At 44.7% G+C, this 16,374-nt stretch overlaps 1 protein-coding gene across 2 annotated transcripts in view; it reads left to right on the top strand.

The window, feature by feature from the left end:
* Positions 1–12,959, top strand: part of LOC125380108 (sodium/glucose cotransporter 4-like) — a 75,137-nt gene extending 62,178 nt beyond the window's left edge. Inside the window, exons 9-14 of one of the 2 annotated variants that reach the window (XM_048396392.1) lie at positions 2,527–2,662; positions 3,387–3,645; positions 5,172–5,334; positions 6,025–6,246; positions 6,831–6,921; positions 11,000–12,959. In XM_048396392.1, the coding sequence (XP_048252349.1) occupies positions 2,527–2,662; positions 3,387–3,645; positions 5,172–5,334; positions 6,025–6,246; positions 6,831–6,921; positions 11,000–11,217 (1,089 nt within the window). In that variant the 3' untranslated portion in view covers positions 11,218–12,959. The remainder of the gene's footprint in view (positions 1–2,526; positions 2,663–3,386; positions 3,646–5,171; positions 5,335–6,024; positions 6,247–6,830; positions 6,922–10,999) is intronic. The other variant, XM_048396391.1, reaches the window with a different exon arrangement.
* The last annotated feature ends 3,415 nt before the right edge of the window (positions 12,960–16,374 follow it).

The following is a 16,374-nucleotide window of genomic DNA, read 5'->3' as shown; positions in this document are numbered from 1 at the left end:
TGGTACTGGTGCTCTGACCAGGTATGTCTTGGAGTCGAACACTCCTCTACTCCCACCATCGACACCCAGGTATATATGGCTCCTGGTGACATATCACTGGTACTGGTGCTCTGACCAGGTATGTCCTGGAGTTGAACACTCCTCCTCTACTCCCACCATCGACACCCAGGTATATATGGCTCCAGGTGACATATCACTGGTACTGGTGCTCTTACCAGGTAGGTCCTGGAGTAAAACACTCCTCTACTCCCACCATCGACACCCAGGTATATATGGCTCCTGGTGGCATATCACTGGTACTGGTGCTCTGACCAGGTATGTCCTGGAGTTGAACACTCCTCCTCTCCCACCATCGATACCCAGGTATATATGGCTCCTGGTGGCATATCACTGGTACTGGTGCTCTGACCAGGTATGTCCTGGAGTAAAACACTCCTCTACTCCCACCATCGACACCCAGGTATATATGGCTCCTGGTGGCATATCACTGGTGCTCTGACCAGGTATGTCCTGGAGTAAAACACTCCTCTACTCCCACCATCGACACCCAGGTATATATGGCTCCGGGTGACATATCACTGGTACTGGTGCTCTGACCAGGTATGTCCTGGAGTTGAACACTCCTCCTCTCCCACCATCGATACCCAGGTATATATGGCTCCTGGTGACATACCACTGGTACTGGTGCTCTGACCAGGTATGTCTTGGAGTCGAACACTCCTCTACTCCGACCATCGACACCCAGGTTTATACGGCTCCAGGTCGCATATTACTGGTACTGGTGCTCTGACCAGGTATGTCTTGGAGTCGAACACTCCTCTACTCCCACCATCGACACCCAGGTATATATGGCTCCTGGTGACATATCACTGGTACTGGTGCTCTGACCAGGTATGTCCTGGAGTTGAACACTCCTCCTCTCCCACCATCGATACCCAGGTATATATGGCTCCTGGTGACATACCACTGGTACTGGTGCTCTGACCAGGTATGTCTTGGAGTCGAACACTCCTCTACTCCGACCATCGACACCCAGGTTTATACGGCTCCAGGTCGCATATTACTGGTACTGGTGCTCTGACCAGGTATGTCTTGGAGTCGAACACTCCTCTACTCCCACCATCGACACCCAGGTTTATACGGCTCCAGGTCGCATATCACTGGTACTGGTGCTCTGACCAGGTATGTCCTGGAGTCGAACACTCCTCTACTCCCACCATCGACACCCAGGTATATATGGCTCCTGGTGACATATCACTGGTACTGGTGCTCTGACCAGGTAGGTCCTGGAGTCGAACACTCCTCTACTCCCACCATCGACACCCAGGTATATATGGCTCCAGGTGACATATCACTGGTACTGGTGCTCTGACCAGGTAGGTCCTGGAGTAAAACACTCCTCTACTCCCACCATCGACACCCAGGTATATATGGCTCCTGGTGGCATATCAATGGTACTGGTGCTCTGAACAGGTATGTCCTGGAGTCGAACACTCCTCTACTCCCACCATCGACACCCAGGTATATATGGCTCCTGGTGACATATCACTGGTACTGGTGCTCTGACCAGGTATGTCCTGGAGTCGAACACTCCTCTACTCCCACCATCGACACCCAGGTATATATGGTCCAGGTGACATATCACTGGTACTGGTGCTCTGACCAGGTATGTCCTGGAGTCGAACACTCCTCTACTCCCACCATCGATACCCAGGTATATATGGCTCCTGGTGACATATCACTGGTACTGGTGCTCTGACGAGGTATGTCCTGGAGTCGAACACTCCTCTACTCCCACCATCGACACACAGGTTTATACGGCTCTAGGTGACATATCACTGGTACTTGTGCTCTGACCAGGTAGGTCCTGGAGTCGAACACTCCTCTACTCCCACCATCGACACCCAGGTATATATGGCTCCTGGTGACATATCACTGGTACTGGTGCTCTGACCAGGTATGTCCTGGAGTCGAACACTCCTCTACTCCCACCATCGACACCCAGGTATATATGGCTCCTGGTGACATATCACTGGTACTTGTGCTCTGACCAGGTATGTCCTGGAGTTGAATACTCCTCTACTCCCACCATCGACACCCAGGTATACATGGCTCCAGGTCGCATATCACTGGTACTGGTGCTCTGACCAGGTATGTCTTGGAGTCGAACACTCCTCTACTCCCACCATAGATACCCTGGTATATAAGGCTCCTGGTGGCATATACTGGTACTAGTGGTCTAACCAGGTATGTCCTGGAAGGGAGTCAAACACTCTACTCCCACCATCGATACCCAGATCGTCATTTGTTTTCACAGAGATAAGCCAAGCGTTGATTCCCAAATAACCAGAACATGCAATACAAATATGTCAACAAAACGGTCTGTATTTATTCTCCTCAGGCAGAGGATATAAGTAAATTTTACATCATGCTCTCAACGAATGTGGTGGAATGCTGTAAATATACACAGTTGAATATTCCGTCATCGGTATTCTTCTTTTAACTTTTACCTATGTTTCTCTGCAGGTTATTGTGCAGAGGGCTCTGGCTGCCAAGAACATCTCCAACGCCAAGGCCGGCGCCATCCTTGCTGGTTACCTCAAGTTCCTCCCCATGTTCCTAATCGTCTTCCCAGGGATGATCTCCAGAATCCTGTTCCCCGGTCAGTGGTTTCTCACCTGTACAGTAAACCACGGTTATAACGAACACGCTTATAACGAACTGACGGATATAACGAACTGACGGATATAACGAACTTACTTTTTGGTCCCGACTATTTGCTGTAGTTATGCTGTATATATGCTTATAACGAACTACGGTTATAACGAACTGAAATTAGTAGTCCCTTTGAGTTCGTTATAACCGTACTTAACTGTATTTGGGTTACAGCATTTTTTGCTTGCTGAGTGCACTCTTTATATATACCTGTCCAAATGTTTCACTTAATAGTTACGCCGAAGACCCGGGTTCGATTCCCGACATGGGTACGCCGTGATATTGCTGGAATATTGCTAAAAGCGGTGTAAAACCATATTCACTCACTCACTCACTTCATAGTTGTTTCGGGGGCACGGGTGGCCCAGTCGTCTAAGGCGCCGCGATTCGCTGTGCAGAGTTGCGTCCCTTGGGCACGCCAGAAACCTATGATTGTGGGTTCGAATCCCGGTTCGCCCCAATTATGTTTTTAGGTTTGTCCGCACCATACCCGTGCTCGTGGGTTTCACCGAAGTGGTAAACGTCTGAGACCTGCATCACTTCGGGCTTTCCTCCCACATTAAGCTGACACGCCGTGATATAACTGGAATATTGTTAAAAGCGGCGTTAAACCCACTCACTTACTCACTCACTCACTCTGCCCTTTTAATTATTTATCATTATCTCTACAGATACTGTAGCCTGTGCCGATCCAGATGTGTGTTTCAAGGTGTGCGGAAGTCGTGCTGGCTGCACCAACATCGCCTACCCGACTCTGGTGCTGGAACTGATGCCCCCGGGACTCCGAGGTCTCATGCTGGCGGTGATGATGTCCGCCCTCATCTCCTCCCTCACCTCCATCTTCAACAGCAGCTCCACCCTCTTCACCATGGACATCTGGACACGGTTCAGAAAAAAGGCTTCTGATGTGGAACTCATGATTGTGGGCAGGTAGGGCAGGGAACATGGTTCATGATTGTGGGCAGGTAGGGCTGGGAACATGGTTCATGATTGTGGGCAGGTAGGGCAGGGAACATGGTTCATGATTGTGGGCAGGTAGGGCTGGGAACATGGTTCATGATTGTGGGCAGGTAGGGCAGGGAACATGGTTCATGATTGTGGGCAGGTAGGGCAGGGAACGTGGTTCATGATTGTGGGCAGGTAGGGCAGGGAACATGGTTCATGATTCTGGGCAGGTAGGGCAGGGAACATGGTTCATGGTTGTGGGCAGGTAGGGCAGGGAACATGGTTCATGATTCTGGGCAGGTAGGGCAGGGAACATGGTTCATGATTGTGGGCAGGTAGGGCAGGGAACATGGTTCATGATTCTGGGCAGGTAGGGCAGGGAACATGGTTCATGGTTGTGGGCAGGTAGGGCAGGGAACATGGTTCATGATTCTGGGCAGGTAGGGCAGGGAACATGGTTCATGATTGTGGGCAGGTAGGGCAGGGAACATGGTTCATGATTGTGGGCAGGTAGGGCAGGGAACGTGGTTCATGATTGTGGGCAGGTAGGGCAGGGAACATGGTTCATGATTGTGGGCAGGTAGGGCAGGGAACATGGTTCATGGTTGTGGGCAGGTAGGGCAGGGAACATGGTTCATGATTGTGGGCAGGTAGGGCTGGGAACATGGTTCATGATTGTGGGCAGGTAGGGCTGGGAACGTGGTTCATGATTGTGGGCAGGTAGGGCTGGGAACATGGTTCATGATTGTGGGCAGGTGGGGCTGGGAACATGGTTCATGATTGTGGGCAGGTAGGGCAGGGAACATGGTTCATGATTGTGGGCAGGTAGGGCAGGGAACATGGTTCATGGTTGTGGGCAGGTAGGGCAGGGAACATGGTTCATGATTGTGGGCAGGTAGGGCAGGGAACATGGTTCATGGTTGTGGGCAGGTAGGGCAGGGAACATGGTTCATGATTGTGGGCAGGTAGGGCAGGGAACATGGTTCATGATTGTGGGCAGGTAGGGCAGGGAACATGGTTCATGATTGTGGGCAGGTAGGGCAGGGAACATGGTTCATGATTGTGGGCAGGTAGGGCAGGGAACGTGGTTCATGATTGTGGGCAGGTAGGGCAGGGAACATGGTTCATCATTGTAGGCAGGTAGGGCTGGGAATGTGGTTCATGGTTGTGGGCAGGTAGGGCAGGGAACATGGTTCGTGGTTGTAGGCAGGTAGGTCTGGGTACATGGTTCATGATTGTGGGCAGGTAGGGCAGGGAACGTGGTTCATGATTGTGGGCAGGAAGGGCTGGGAACATGGTTCATGATTGTAGGCAGGTAGGGCAGGGAACGTGGTTCATGATTGTAGGCAGGTAGGGCAGGGTACATGGTTCATGATTGTAGGCAGGTACGGCTGGGAACATGGTCTATCAGTGGACTATTACTTACTTATCATACGATCTTTACGTTACCTCTACTTCCTTCTAGTACGTGGTATATAGCCAAGCTAATGCAGCTGCAACTTTCTTCCCAGAGTCTGCATCCTCATCCTTGTTGGTGTCAGTATTGCCTGGATCCCCATCGTCCAGAACATCAGCGAGCTGTTCCACTACATCCAGGGAATCACCAGCTTCCTTGCTCCTCCTGTCTGTGCCATCTACCTGCTCGCCGTCTTCTGGAAACGCACCAATGAACCTGTTAGTACACATGCACTGATTACTATTGGTGACAGGTGAGGTGGGGTGAAATTGGGTTTAACGTTGGGTCCAAGATTATTGCACTTATACTTACTTATGCATGCACGTGTGTGTGTGGCTGCTTGTATTAGTCCGGACTGATGCCGATTTATAGTGCTAGCACACTGAGATACCATGCCGCACTCAGACACAGTATACTGACTCCGAGCCGTCCAGTCCTTGTTTTAGCCCCTTAATGCCGAGCGCCAGACATGGTAACAACAAGTACCATATTTTAACGTCTTTTGGTATCGAACCCCGGACCTTCCGCTCTCCGGGCGGACGCTCTACCATTAGACCACGGAGGCGGTCTTTATTGGTGACAGAATCGTATGGACTTCTATCCTATTTGAATAGTATGGGTTATTATTCTCATCTGCATACACTGTCCTTGTTAATGCAATGACGGTTTGAAGCAAAAAATTATGAAGAAATAAACTAAAAAGCAAAATAACTATCTGTAGTTGAATCAGCTTTATCGGTGCATAGACAAGGCAAAGGCCCTTTGCGATACTCCTCCTTTCACAGCAAAGAATCATGTATTCTGAATGTGTGTTATTATTCTAGTTAAAAGTCACGTTGACTACTAGATAGTGGATGTGTATCTATCATGATATGTGTTACATACGTTTTCTTATACCTTCTTTGCAGGGTGCTTTCTGGGGCCTGATGGTCGGACTCGTCACTGGGCTGATCCGCTTTGCCTGGGAGTACTCGTATGCTGCCACCCCCTGCGGTGAAACCTCAGACAACCCCATGCCTGACATCCTCTCCAAAGTCCACTACCTCCACTTCGGATGTATCCTGTTCCTCATCGTCACCATTGTCACCATCATCATCAGTCTGCTCACAGAGTCAATTGATGACATCCATGTGAGAATTTCACTTTCATAAACATTTGTCTTCAAAATCTGTCATATGTTTGTTTGTTTTTTAACGCCGCACTCGGCAATATTCCAGAGGTATGTAATTAATCGAGTCTGGACCAGATAATCCAGTGATTGACATTATGAGCATCGATCCAAGCCATTGGGAAACGATGACAAGCATCAACCAAGTCAGCGAGCCTGACCACCCGATCCCGTTAGTCGGCTCTTACGACAAGCATAGTCGCTGGTTAGGACAAGCATAGGTTGCTGAAGACCTATTTTACCCCGGACTGTCATGTCCGCTCACAGAGCCAATTAATGACCACCGCATAGGAATTCCCTTTTCATTAGCATTTGTCCTCAAGATCTGTCATATGTAAAATATATAAGCCGAACAATGCAAGATGCAATTTAGCACATCGCCTCAAACGAACTTTTAATGACATAATGTTCTGCTACAAAGTTGATAATGTTGATCCCTATCATCCAATGGATGCAATAGATTACAACGGTTTGCACTGGATTGCTTTGAGATGCAAAACATTGACACATTTCATGTAATGATGTTTTATGTGTAATCATTTCCAGTTGGTTCGGCTGACATTCTGGAACCGCCATGACTTTGGGCAGCGTGTTGACATCGACGAGGAGCAAGTAGCCTTGGCTGCGGCGTCAAAAGGTTAGTATGTTCAATATTGCCCATGGCTCCCTCCCCAATAGTTAAATAGATATTACCCATGGCTTTTGCTCAAATAGCTGTGTTTGTTCAATATTGTCCTTGACCACTGCTCCGTTAGGTTAGTATGTCCAATATTGTCCATGGCTGCTGCTCCAATAGGTTAGTATGTTCAGTATTGCCCATTGTTCCCTCACCAGTAGGTTAGCACATTCAATATTGCCCATGGCTGATGCTCCAATAGGTTAGTATGGTCAGTATTGCCGATAGTTCCCTCACCGGTAGGTTAGTATATTGAATATTGTCAATGGCTCCCTACCCAAAAGTACCAATGCAGCGTCATCTGCTTCTCCCATTCGTTGGTATGTTGAATATTCCCGTGGTTCACTCCCCAGTAGGTTAGTATATTGAATATTGCCCATGGCTGCTGTTCCAATAGGTTAGTATGTTCAGTATTGCCCATAGTTCCCTCCCCAGTAGGTTAGTATATTGAATATTGCCCATGGCTGCTGTTCCAATAGGTTAGTATGTTCAGTATTGACCATAGTTCCCTCCCCAGTAGGTTAGTATATTGAATACTGCCCATCGCTCCCTCCCCAAAAGTACTAATGCAGCGCCATCTTCTTCTCCGATTCGGTGGTATGTTCAATATTGCCCATGGCTGCTGTTCCAATAGGTTAGTATTTTCAGTATTGCCCATAGTTCCCTCCCCAGTAGGTAAGTATATTGAATATTGCCCATGGCTGCTGTTCCAATAGGTTAGTATGTTCAGTATTGCCTATAGTTCCCTCCCCAGTAGGTAAGTATATTGAATATTGCCCATGGCTGCTGTTCCAATAGGTTAGTATGTTCAGTATTGCCCATAGTTCCCTCCCCATTAGGTTAGTATATTGAATATTGCCCATGGCTGCTGTTCCAGTAGGTTGGTATTTTCAGTATTGCCCATAGTTCCCTCCCCATTAGGTTAGTATATTGAATATTGCCCATTGCTCCCTCCCAAAAAGTGCTAATGCAGCGCCATCTTCTTCTCCGATTCGGTAGTATGTTCAATATTGCCTATTGCTGCTGTTCCAGTAGGTTAGTATTTTCAGTATTGCCCATAGTTTCCTCCCCAGTAGGTTAGTATATTGAATATTGCCCAGTAGGTTAGTATGTTCAATATTGCCCATGGCTGCTGTTCCAATAGGTAAGTATGTTCAGTATTGCCAATAGTTCCCTCCCCGGTAGGTAAGTATATTGAATATTGCCCAGTAGGTTAGTATGTTCAATATTGCCCATGGCTGCTGTTCCAATAGGTTAGTATGTTCAATATTGCCCATGGCTGCTGCTCCAATAGGTTAGTATGTTCAGTATTGCCCATAGTTCCCTCCCCAGTAGGTTAGTATATTGAATATTGCCCATGGCTGCTGCTCCAATAGGTTAGTATGTTCAGTATTGACCATAGTTCCCTCCCCAGTAGGTTAGTATATTGACTATTGCCCATGGCTGCTGCTCCAATAGGTTAGTATGGTCAGTATTGCCCATTGATCCCTCCAAAAAGTACTAATGCAGCCACATCTAATTCTCCGATTCGGTATTATGTTCAATATTGCCCATGGCTGCTGTTCCAATAGGTAAGTATGTTCAGTATTGCCAATAGTTCCCTCCCCAGTAGGTGAGTATATTGAATATTGCCCAGTAGGTTAGTATGTTCAATATTGCCCATGGCTGCTGTTCCAATAGGTTAGTATGTTCAATATTGCCCATGGCTGCTGCTCCAATAGGTTAGTATGTTCAGTATTGACCATAGTTCCCTCCCCAGTAGGTTAGTATATTGACTATTGCCCATGGCTGCTGCTCCAATAGGTTAGTATGGTCAGTATTGCCCATTGCTCCCTCCAAAAAGAACTAATGCAGCCACATCTAATTCTCCGATTCGGTATTATGTTCAATATTGCCCATGGCTGCTGTTCCAATAGGTTAGTATTTTCAGTATTGCCCATAGTTCCCTCCCCAGTAGGTAAGTATATTGAATATTGCCCATGGCTGCTGTTCCAATAGGTTAGTATGTTCAGTATTGCCCATAGTTCCCTCCCCAGTAGGTTAGTATATTGAATATTGCCCATGGCTGCTGTTCCAATAGGTTAGTATTTTCAGTATTGACCATAGTTCCCTCCCCAGTAGGTAAGTATATTGAATATTGCCCATGGCTGCTGTTCCAATAGGTTAGTATGTTCAGTATTGACCATAGTTCCCTCCCCATTAGGTTAGTATATTGAATATTGCCCATGGCTGCTGTTCCAGTAGGTTGGTATTTTCAGTATTGCCCATAGTTCCCTCCCCATTAGGTTAGTATATTGAATATTGCCCATGGCTGCTGTTCCAATAGGTTAGTATGTTCAGTATTGACCATAGTTCCCTCCCCATTAGGTTAGTATATTGAATATTGCCCATGGCTGCTGTTCCAGTAGGTTGGTATTTTCAGTATTGCCCATAGTTCCCTCCCCATTAGGTTAGTATATTGAATATTGCCCATTGCTCCCTCCCAAAAAGTGCTAATGCAGCGCCATCTTCTTCTCCGATTCGGTAGTATGTTCAATATTGCCCATTGCTGCTGCTCCAGTAGGTTAGTATGTTCAGTATTGCCCATAGTTTCCTCCCCAGTAGGTAAGTATATTGACTATTGCCCATGGCTGCTGCTCCAATAGGTTAGTATGGTCAGTATTGCCCATTGCTCCCTCCCAAAAAGTACTAATGCAGCCCCATCTAATTCTCCGATTCGGTATTATGTTCAATATTGCCCATGGCTGCTGTTCCAATAGGTAAGTATGTTCAGTATTGCCAATAGTTCCCTCCCCGGTAGGTAAGTATATTGAATATTGCCCAGTAGGTTAGTATGTTCAATATTGCCCATGGCTGCTGCTCCAATAGGTTAGTATGTTCAATATTGCCCATGGCTGCTGCTCCAATAGGTTAGTATGTTCAGTATTGCCCATAGTTTCCTCCCCAGTAGGTTAGTATATTGACTATTGCCCATGGCTGCTGCTCCAATAGGTTAGTATGGTCAGTATTGCCCATTGCTCCCTCCCAAAAAGTACTAATGCAGCCCCATCTAATTCTCCGATTCGGTATTATGTTCAATATTGCCCATGGCTGCTGTTCCAATAGGTAAGTATGTTCAGTATTGCCAATAGTTCCCTCCCCGGTAGGTAAGTATATTGAATATTGCCCAGTAGGTTAGTATGTTCAATATTGCCCATGGCTGCTGCTCCAATAGGTTAGTATGTTCCATCTTGCTCATGGTTGCTGCTCCAATAGGTTAGTATATTCAATATTGCTCATGGCTGCTGCTCCAATAGGTTAGTATGTTCCATCTTGCTCATGGTTGCTGCTCCAATAGGTTAGTATGTTCAATATTGCTCATGGCTGCTGCTCCAATAGGCTCGTATGTTCAATATTGCTCATGGCTGCTGCTCCAATAGGTTAGTATGTTCCATCTTGCTCATGGTTGCTGCTCCAATAGGTTAGTATGTTCAATATTGCTCATGGCTGCTGCTCCAATAGGTTAGTATGGTTCAATATTGCTCATGGCTGCTGCTCCAATAGGTTAGTATGTTAAATATTGCTCATTTTGCCTACCCAATAGTACTAATGCAGCGTCATCTGCAAAACTGACACTAAAACAACTGACGAAACGATTCAGACAGTCATTAAAGAAAATGGGCGAGATATTGATGACGCAGAGATCTGGAGATGAGTTAACATCTATGCAAGAAAGCTGTGGAAATAAGATGGGCTGTCTGGTATTGAAAGCTGATGGAAACTCGACGAACAATATTCTTACATACGAGTTACTTTTATCCAGGTGACCATGAATTTTATGCAGGGGAGTCTATGTTTCATCATCGACACCTGTTCGGTCTGTATGCAAATTGCAAAGATCACGAACATGCTTAACTTTGACAAATAACGATCTCTTAATAATACGCTTAAGGCATTTCATTGCAATGGCAGTTAAAGCCAAGGGGCGATAACCATTGTTCAAAGTTTTGTTTGGGGGTTTTTCGGCGGTACATTCTTTCCATGTCTTTGCGTGTTGCAGTGGATTACGCCAGTCTACCATGGTACAAGAAAGCGGTGCAGTGGATCTGTGGCATCGAGAAGATGAACCAGCAACAGGAGCTCACCCCAGAGCAGAAGAGAGTATTGGAGGCCAAACAAACATCCATCTACGAGGGGAAGACATGGAGAAGAGTCCTCAATGTCAACGCTGTCCTGCTTATGACCTGCGCTATCTTCATGTGGGGCTTCTATGCTTAAAGGACAGAAGAACAGCGATCACCTACCTGCACTGCATTGAAACGTTGGCACCATGGTCCAAACTTGAAATAGTTGTGTCAATATATTGAGTTACTAACATGTTCCGTAACAGAATAGTTTTTACACAGTCTGCTATGTCGCATCCTGACAGGGAACCTGCGTCTTACCTTTATTTGTCATACTAACTAAACATGAGTTAGGTTCTCAACATGAACGCTATCCTATGTATGACTGCAGTTATCTTAATGTGGGGCTTCTATGCCAAAAGGATAGACGAACAGTGATTACCTTCCTCGGAGTACAAACACATTGAAACGTTGGTAGTGTAGTCCAAGTTTGAAATGACAATGAATTGTTTTACGCATATAGTTATGTCAGTATGTTGAGTAACATATATGTTCCGTAACAGAGGTATATATTAAACGTTCTGCAGACAGAGGGCACCTGCGTCCAGACTTCACATACCATACATACTAAACACCAACCCTGTCCTTTTCATGTCCCTTCATGTGGGACTTCCATGCTTCAAAAGGTGAGGTGAGGTGAAGTGGGGTTTAACGTCGCGTCCAAGATTATTTCACTTATATAGCGACGTGTATGTGTGTGTGTGTATGGCTGCTTGTACTAGTCCGGACTAATGCCAATTTATAGTCCTAGCTCACCGAGATACCATGCCGCAGTTAAACATGAATGCCCCACTCAGACACAGTATACGGACTCTGAGCCGGCCAGTCCTTGATTTTGTCCCTTAATGCCGAGCGCCAGACAGGGTAACAATAAGTACCATCTTTTAACGTCTTTTGGTATGACGCGGTAGGGGATCGAACTCCGGACCTTCCGCTCTCCGGGCGGACGCTGTACCATTAGACCACGGAGGCGGTCATGCTTTAAAAGATTTGAAAGTCCCGAGTATCTGACGTAAACTGCCAGGGAAAGGAAAGCCTACACCCATGTATAATGGTGGCTGAAAGTGAAACAAACAAGAACTGGTTATTCAATGGTGATGTATTTGACAGTTATCACAGTTATGTGTTGGACCTTTAGTTTCAGTGTTTCGGCGTCTGTTTTCAGCCTAGTAACGTTTTAATGACGTTTTTTGGTCAAATTCAATTTTAAAGTGTCTACTTTCCTTTGCCGGATAGTTGAGTTCGGTGTCTTTGTTCAGTATGTATATACAAAATAAATGCGCAGTTTCAATCGACGTCAAGGGACAAAACTTCAGCTGATCTTTGATTCTGTCATGACAAAGTGACTGGTTCTCCTGGGGTACCAAAAACTGCCATACAACTTATTGCTTGGGGTCGCCATCGGGAGGGAGGAGGTTGCGGTGTATTTTGGATGGAAAGTGGGAGGAACAATGACTTTAGCAGCTTAGAGACTCTGACGTACTGTGACGTCATGTTTATTTCGTCACAATGTTCCTACTTCTAGCCGTAGATCGTTAACTCAATACCACATGCTTGTTCTGTGAAACTTCATTTCAAAACTACCAAGTTTCTTTCATTATCACGCCGTGATATAACTGGAATACTGTTCAAAGCGGCGTTAGACCCAACCCACTCACTCATCCTTTTCAATTTCATTACAAATTAGTAACGTGACGTAAAGTACACTTGGTCACGATGCTCCGATTCTAACCGTAGATAATTAATACAAGCTTATTATGTGTGTTCTTTAGAACTACATTTTAAAACTCAAGTTTTCTTCATTTTCAATTTCATTAAATAGTATTTACAAATTCAGGACTCGGTGTTTTATTGTCTCTTTTTAGAGTGATTTTCGTATTATGATAAAATAAAACTATGGTATGGGCTTATTAAAGGTAACACTTACGGCAACAGAGGTCGTTACCGAATCGTTGAATTCTAACATTCAAATTTAATAGAATATGTGACTCAAGCAAACATTCAATCATGTTCCGGTTCGCGCCATGTTTGTCATGAGAGAATGTTGATTCATATGTTTCTATTGTTGAGATTTGTAACAGTTTCATCATTATATCTACATATAAAAAAGGGTAATATATTGGGTTTTAATTATTGAAAACTGACTATCAGTTACTTGCATGTGTCATGCTTGTAGTGCTGCGGAGTGATACACAATGTATGGGGTAGTGATGTGCTTTTGACTGGGTAATGTATCAAAACATAACACATGATGATATCTGGTAGGAGGCGACTGTTTGTCTTCATGTTCTGGTTAGGTGTCTTCACCGTTTCTAATTACTAACACTAGAACGTCGCCAGTATGTGTGGTCCATCAAGGCCTCCGTTGCGTGTGGTCCTTCAAGGCCTCCATTATGTGTGGTCCTTCAAGGCCTCCATTACGTGTGGTCCTTCAAGGCCTCCATTACGTGTGGTCCTTCAAGGCCTCCATTATGTGTGGTCCTTCAAGGCCTCAATTACGTGTGGTCCTTCAAGACCTCCATTACGTGTGGTCCTTCAAGGCCCCCATTACGTGTGGTCCTTCAAGACCTCCATTATGTGTGGTCCATCAAGGCCTCCATTATGTGTGGTCCTTCAAGGCCTCCATTATATGTGGTCCTTCGTTGCCTCCATTACGTGTGGTCCTTCAAGGCCTCCATTACGTGTGGTCCTTCAAGGCCTCCATTATATGTGGTCCTTCGTTGCCTCCATTACGTGTGGTCCTTCAAGGCCTCCATTACGTGTGGTCCTTCAAGGCCTCCATTACGTGTGGTCCATCAAGGCCTCAATTACGTGTGGTCCTTCAAGGCCTCAATTACATGTGGTCCTTAAGGGCATAATTATCTGTGGTCTGTCAAGGCCTCAAAGGCTGGCATTATGTGTGATTGAGACCCCATCTTACATCAAATTCCAGTCATAAATACTCAAGTAATTGTGTTCAAAAAGGTTTTTTTCGAAAACCAGTTCATACTATGTGACCTTAACCTACAGTGCCATCCAATCACATGTCAGAAAAATTCCCCAGGTGTATAAAGGATGTATATCAGTTATGACATCTCTAACATCTGTCATAAATGGTTGGTTGAGAAAACCAACTGCAGCAGAGGAGGGCTCAAATTCAAGCACTTTAAGGGGACCACCTTACAGGCAGCTGCTTTGAGATGAGCGCTATGTGAGCAATGCGTGAACAATAAACACATTAAGGTACTTTTCTCTCACTTGATTCTCTGCAAAAATATAACCACACTGTTGAATCCTGGGAATGGTAGTTTATTGGTAATATAATGACAATACCATATACAACACACATTCAGACAATCTTTCAAATACAACACAATCGATACAACACCGTATGACCTAGACACACTGGCAGTATAAGTTCATATTGCACCAGCAACGACTCCTAATCCATTGGCACTACTTCCCTCAATGAAGACTCTACTAAACTCCATTTGTAATAAACAAATTACAGTATCTTAACAAACTGATCCAAAGACATACACTCAAACAGTGTTTCCACACCATTAAAGAGGTGAGGTGAGGTGAAATGGGGTTTAACGTCGCGTCCAAGATTATTGCACTTATATAGCGACGTGCATGTACGTGTGTGTTTGTGTGGCTGCTTGTACTAGTCCGGATTTATAGTGCTAGCTCACTGAGATACCATGCCGCAGTTTAACATGAATACCCCACTCAGACACAGTATACTGACTCCGAGCCGACCAGTCCTTGTTTTAGCCCCTTAATGCCAAGCGCCAGACAGGGTAACAACAAGTACCATCTTTTAACGTCTTTTGGTATGACGCGGTCGGGGATCGAACCCCGGACCCCATTAAAGAGACACCAATGAGGACAATGAGAATAACCAACAAGCTTCAAGGTATCACAGATTATCTGTCTCTAGTGAGTGAATAGTGCTTATCTCGAGTAAATTGCAAGAATCTTACAGCGTTCATTCATAAGGGACAGATAATCCGTAATTTGAGTTTCGAGTAGGTCATTCCATATATTCCTCATTGACATTTCAAGAGAGAAAATAAAGAAAAAAACATATGAAATGTGAACATTACAGAGAAACTTCACTGAGGGCAGCCTATTGTTATGATGATGTATTGTAATCATCTGTGATGTCATGAACAATGGATGACATCATATCTTCAATTGACCAATCAGCATTGAGGACTGCCAAAATGCACATGTGTAAATTTCAGAAAGTCATTACACACGATCATTCTTTCCTTATGGGTAATATATTCATTTTGAACACACTGAAGTGGAGAATACATCAAATAGACCTCTTTTTTCTTTTTAGTAATTTGGGGTTGAACAGAGACTGATTCCAGTCTACATGATGTTCAGTTCTGTTTGACATTGTTTCACCATAACAGCATTACTGTACATACTCTCTGAGACTTTTTAAAAAAATAACAGAATGCTAAAATATTATACATATTTGGAGAGGGTCTTCACATATTTCACACTCAAGGATGTCATTTTCCTGCCCACTCCTGTCCCAAAGCCAGGTCCCTGGACAGACAGAACAATTTGCTCGAGCTTACGTCTGGACAGTGGGTCAACTCTGGCTTTCATATTGTTTGGTTCAATTCCTCAATGTATATAAGACTCTTCCAAGGGCATGATTAGATATGCATGAATGTCTTCTTGTTCTATACACTTAATGAAACGCAATATAAAAGGTGGAAAAATAATACAAAAATGCAGTAGATATTTCAAGCACAATACACAAAAATGTAAAAAATGACAAAAAGTTATGATATTTTGTTTACAAAAGTAGCATAAAAAATAAATAAAATGAAATGCAAACAAGAAATATGAACAATTGGTACAACAAGAAGCATGAAAGTATTTCACCTGCATGTTTTCAACTAGTTAGCTATGTAAACAATTTGTTTGTTCTTTTTCACTAAAACATATCTTTATCAATATACCGTATTCGACGTAATAAGCGCCCCGCTCTAATAAGCGCCCACTACGACATTTGCTAATATATTTGCTGGCGAACAATCCCAATTAGCTCCCCTTCCGATTGATCAATGTACACAAGACTTATTTATTCGTGTATAATACGCACTCGTCTGTTATATGCACCCTTAATTATGTGCAATTAAAATCGGGAAAATATATCTGTCATGTATGATGCTTTTCTTTTGTATCATTTCAGGCTGTCAGCATAAACTACGAAATTTACAAATTTTCAACTCTGTTTTTGTAT

The sequence above is a fragment of the Haliotis rufescens genome, unplaced genomic scaffold (assembly GCF_023055435.1).
Source record: "Haliotis rufescens isolate VD_foot unplaced genomic scaffold, xgHalRufe1.0.p SCAF_15, whole genome shotgun sequence".
Lineage (NCBI taxonomy): Eukaryota > Metazoa > Mollusca > Gastropoda > Lepetellida > Haliotidae > Haliotis > Haliotis rufescens.
Note: the sequence above shows the minus strand (reverse complement) of the source record. Positions and strands in the feature narration are given on the sequence as shown.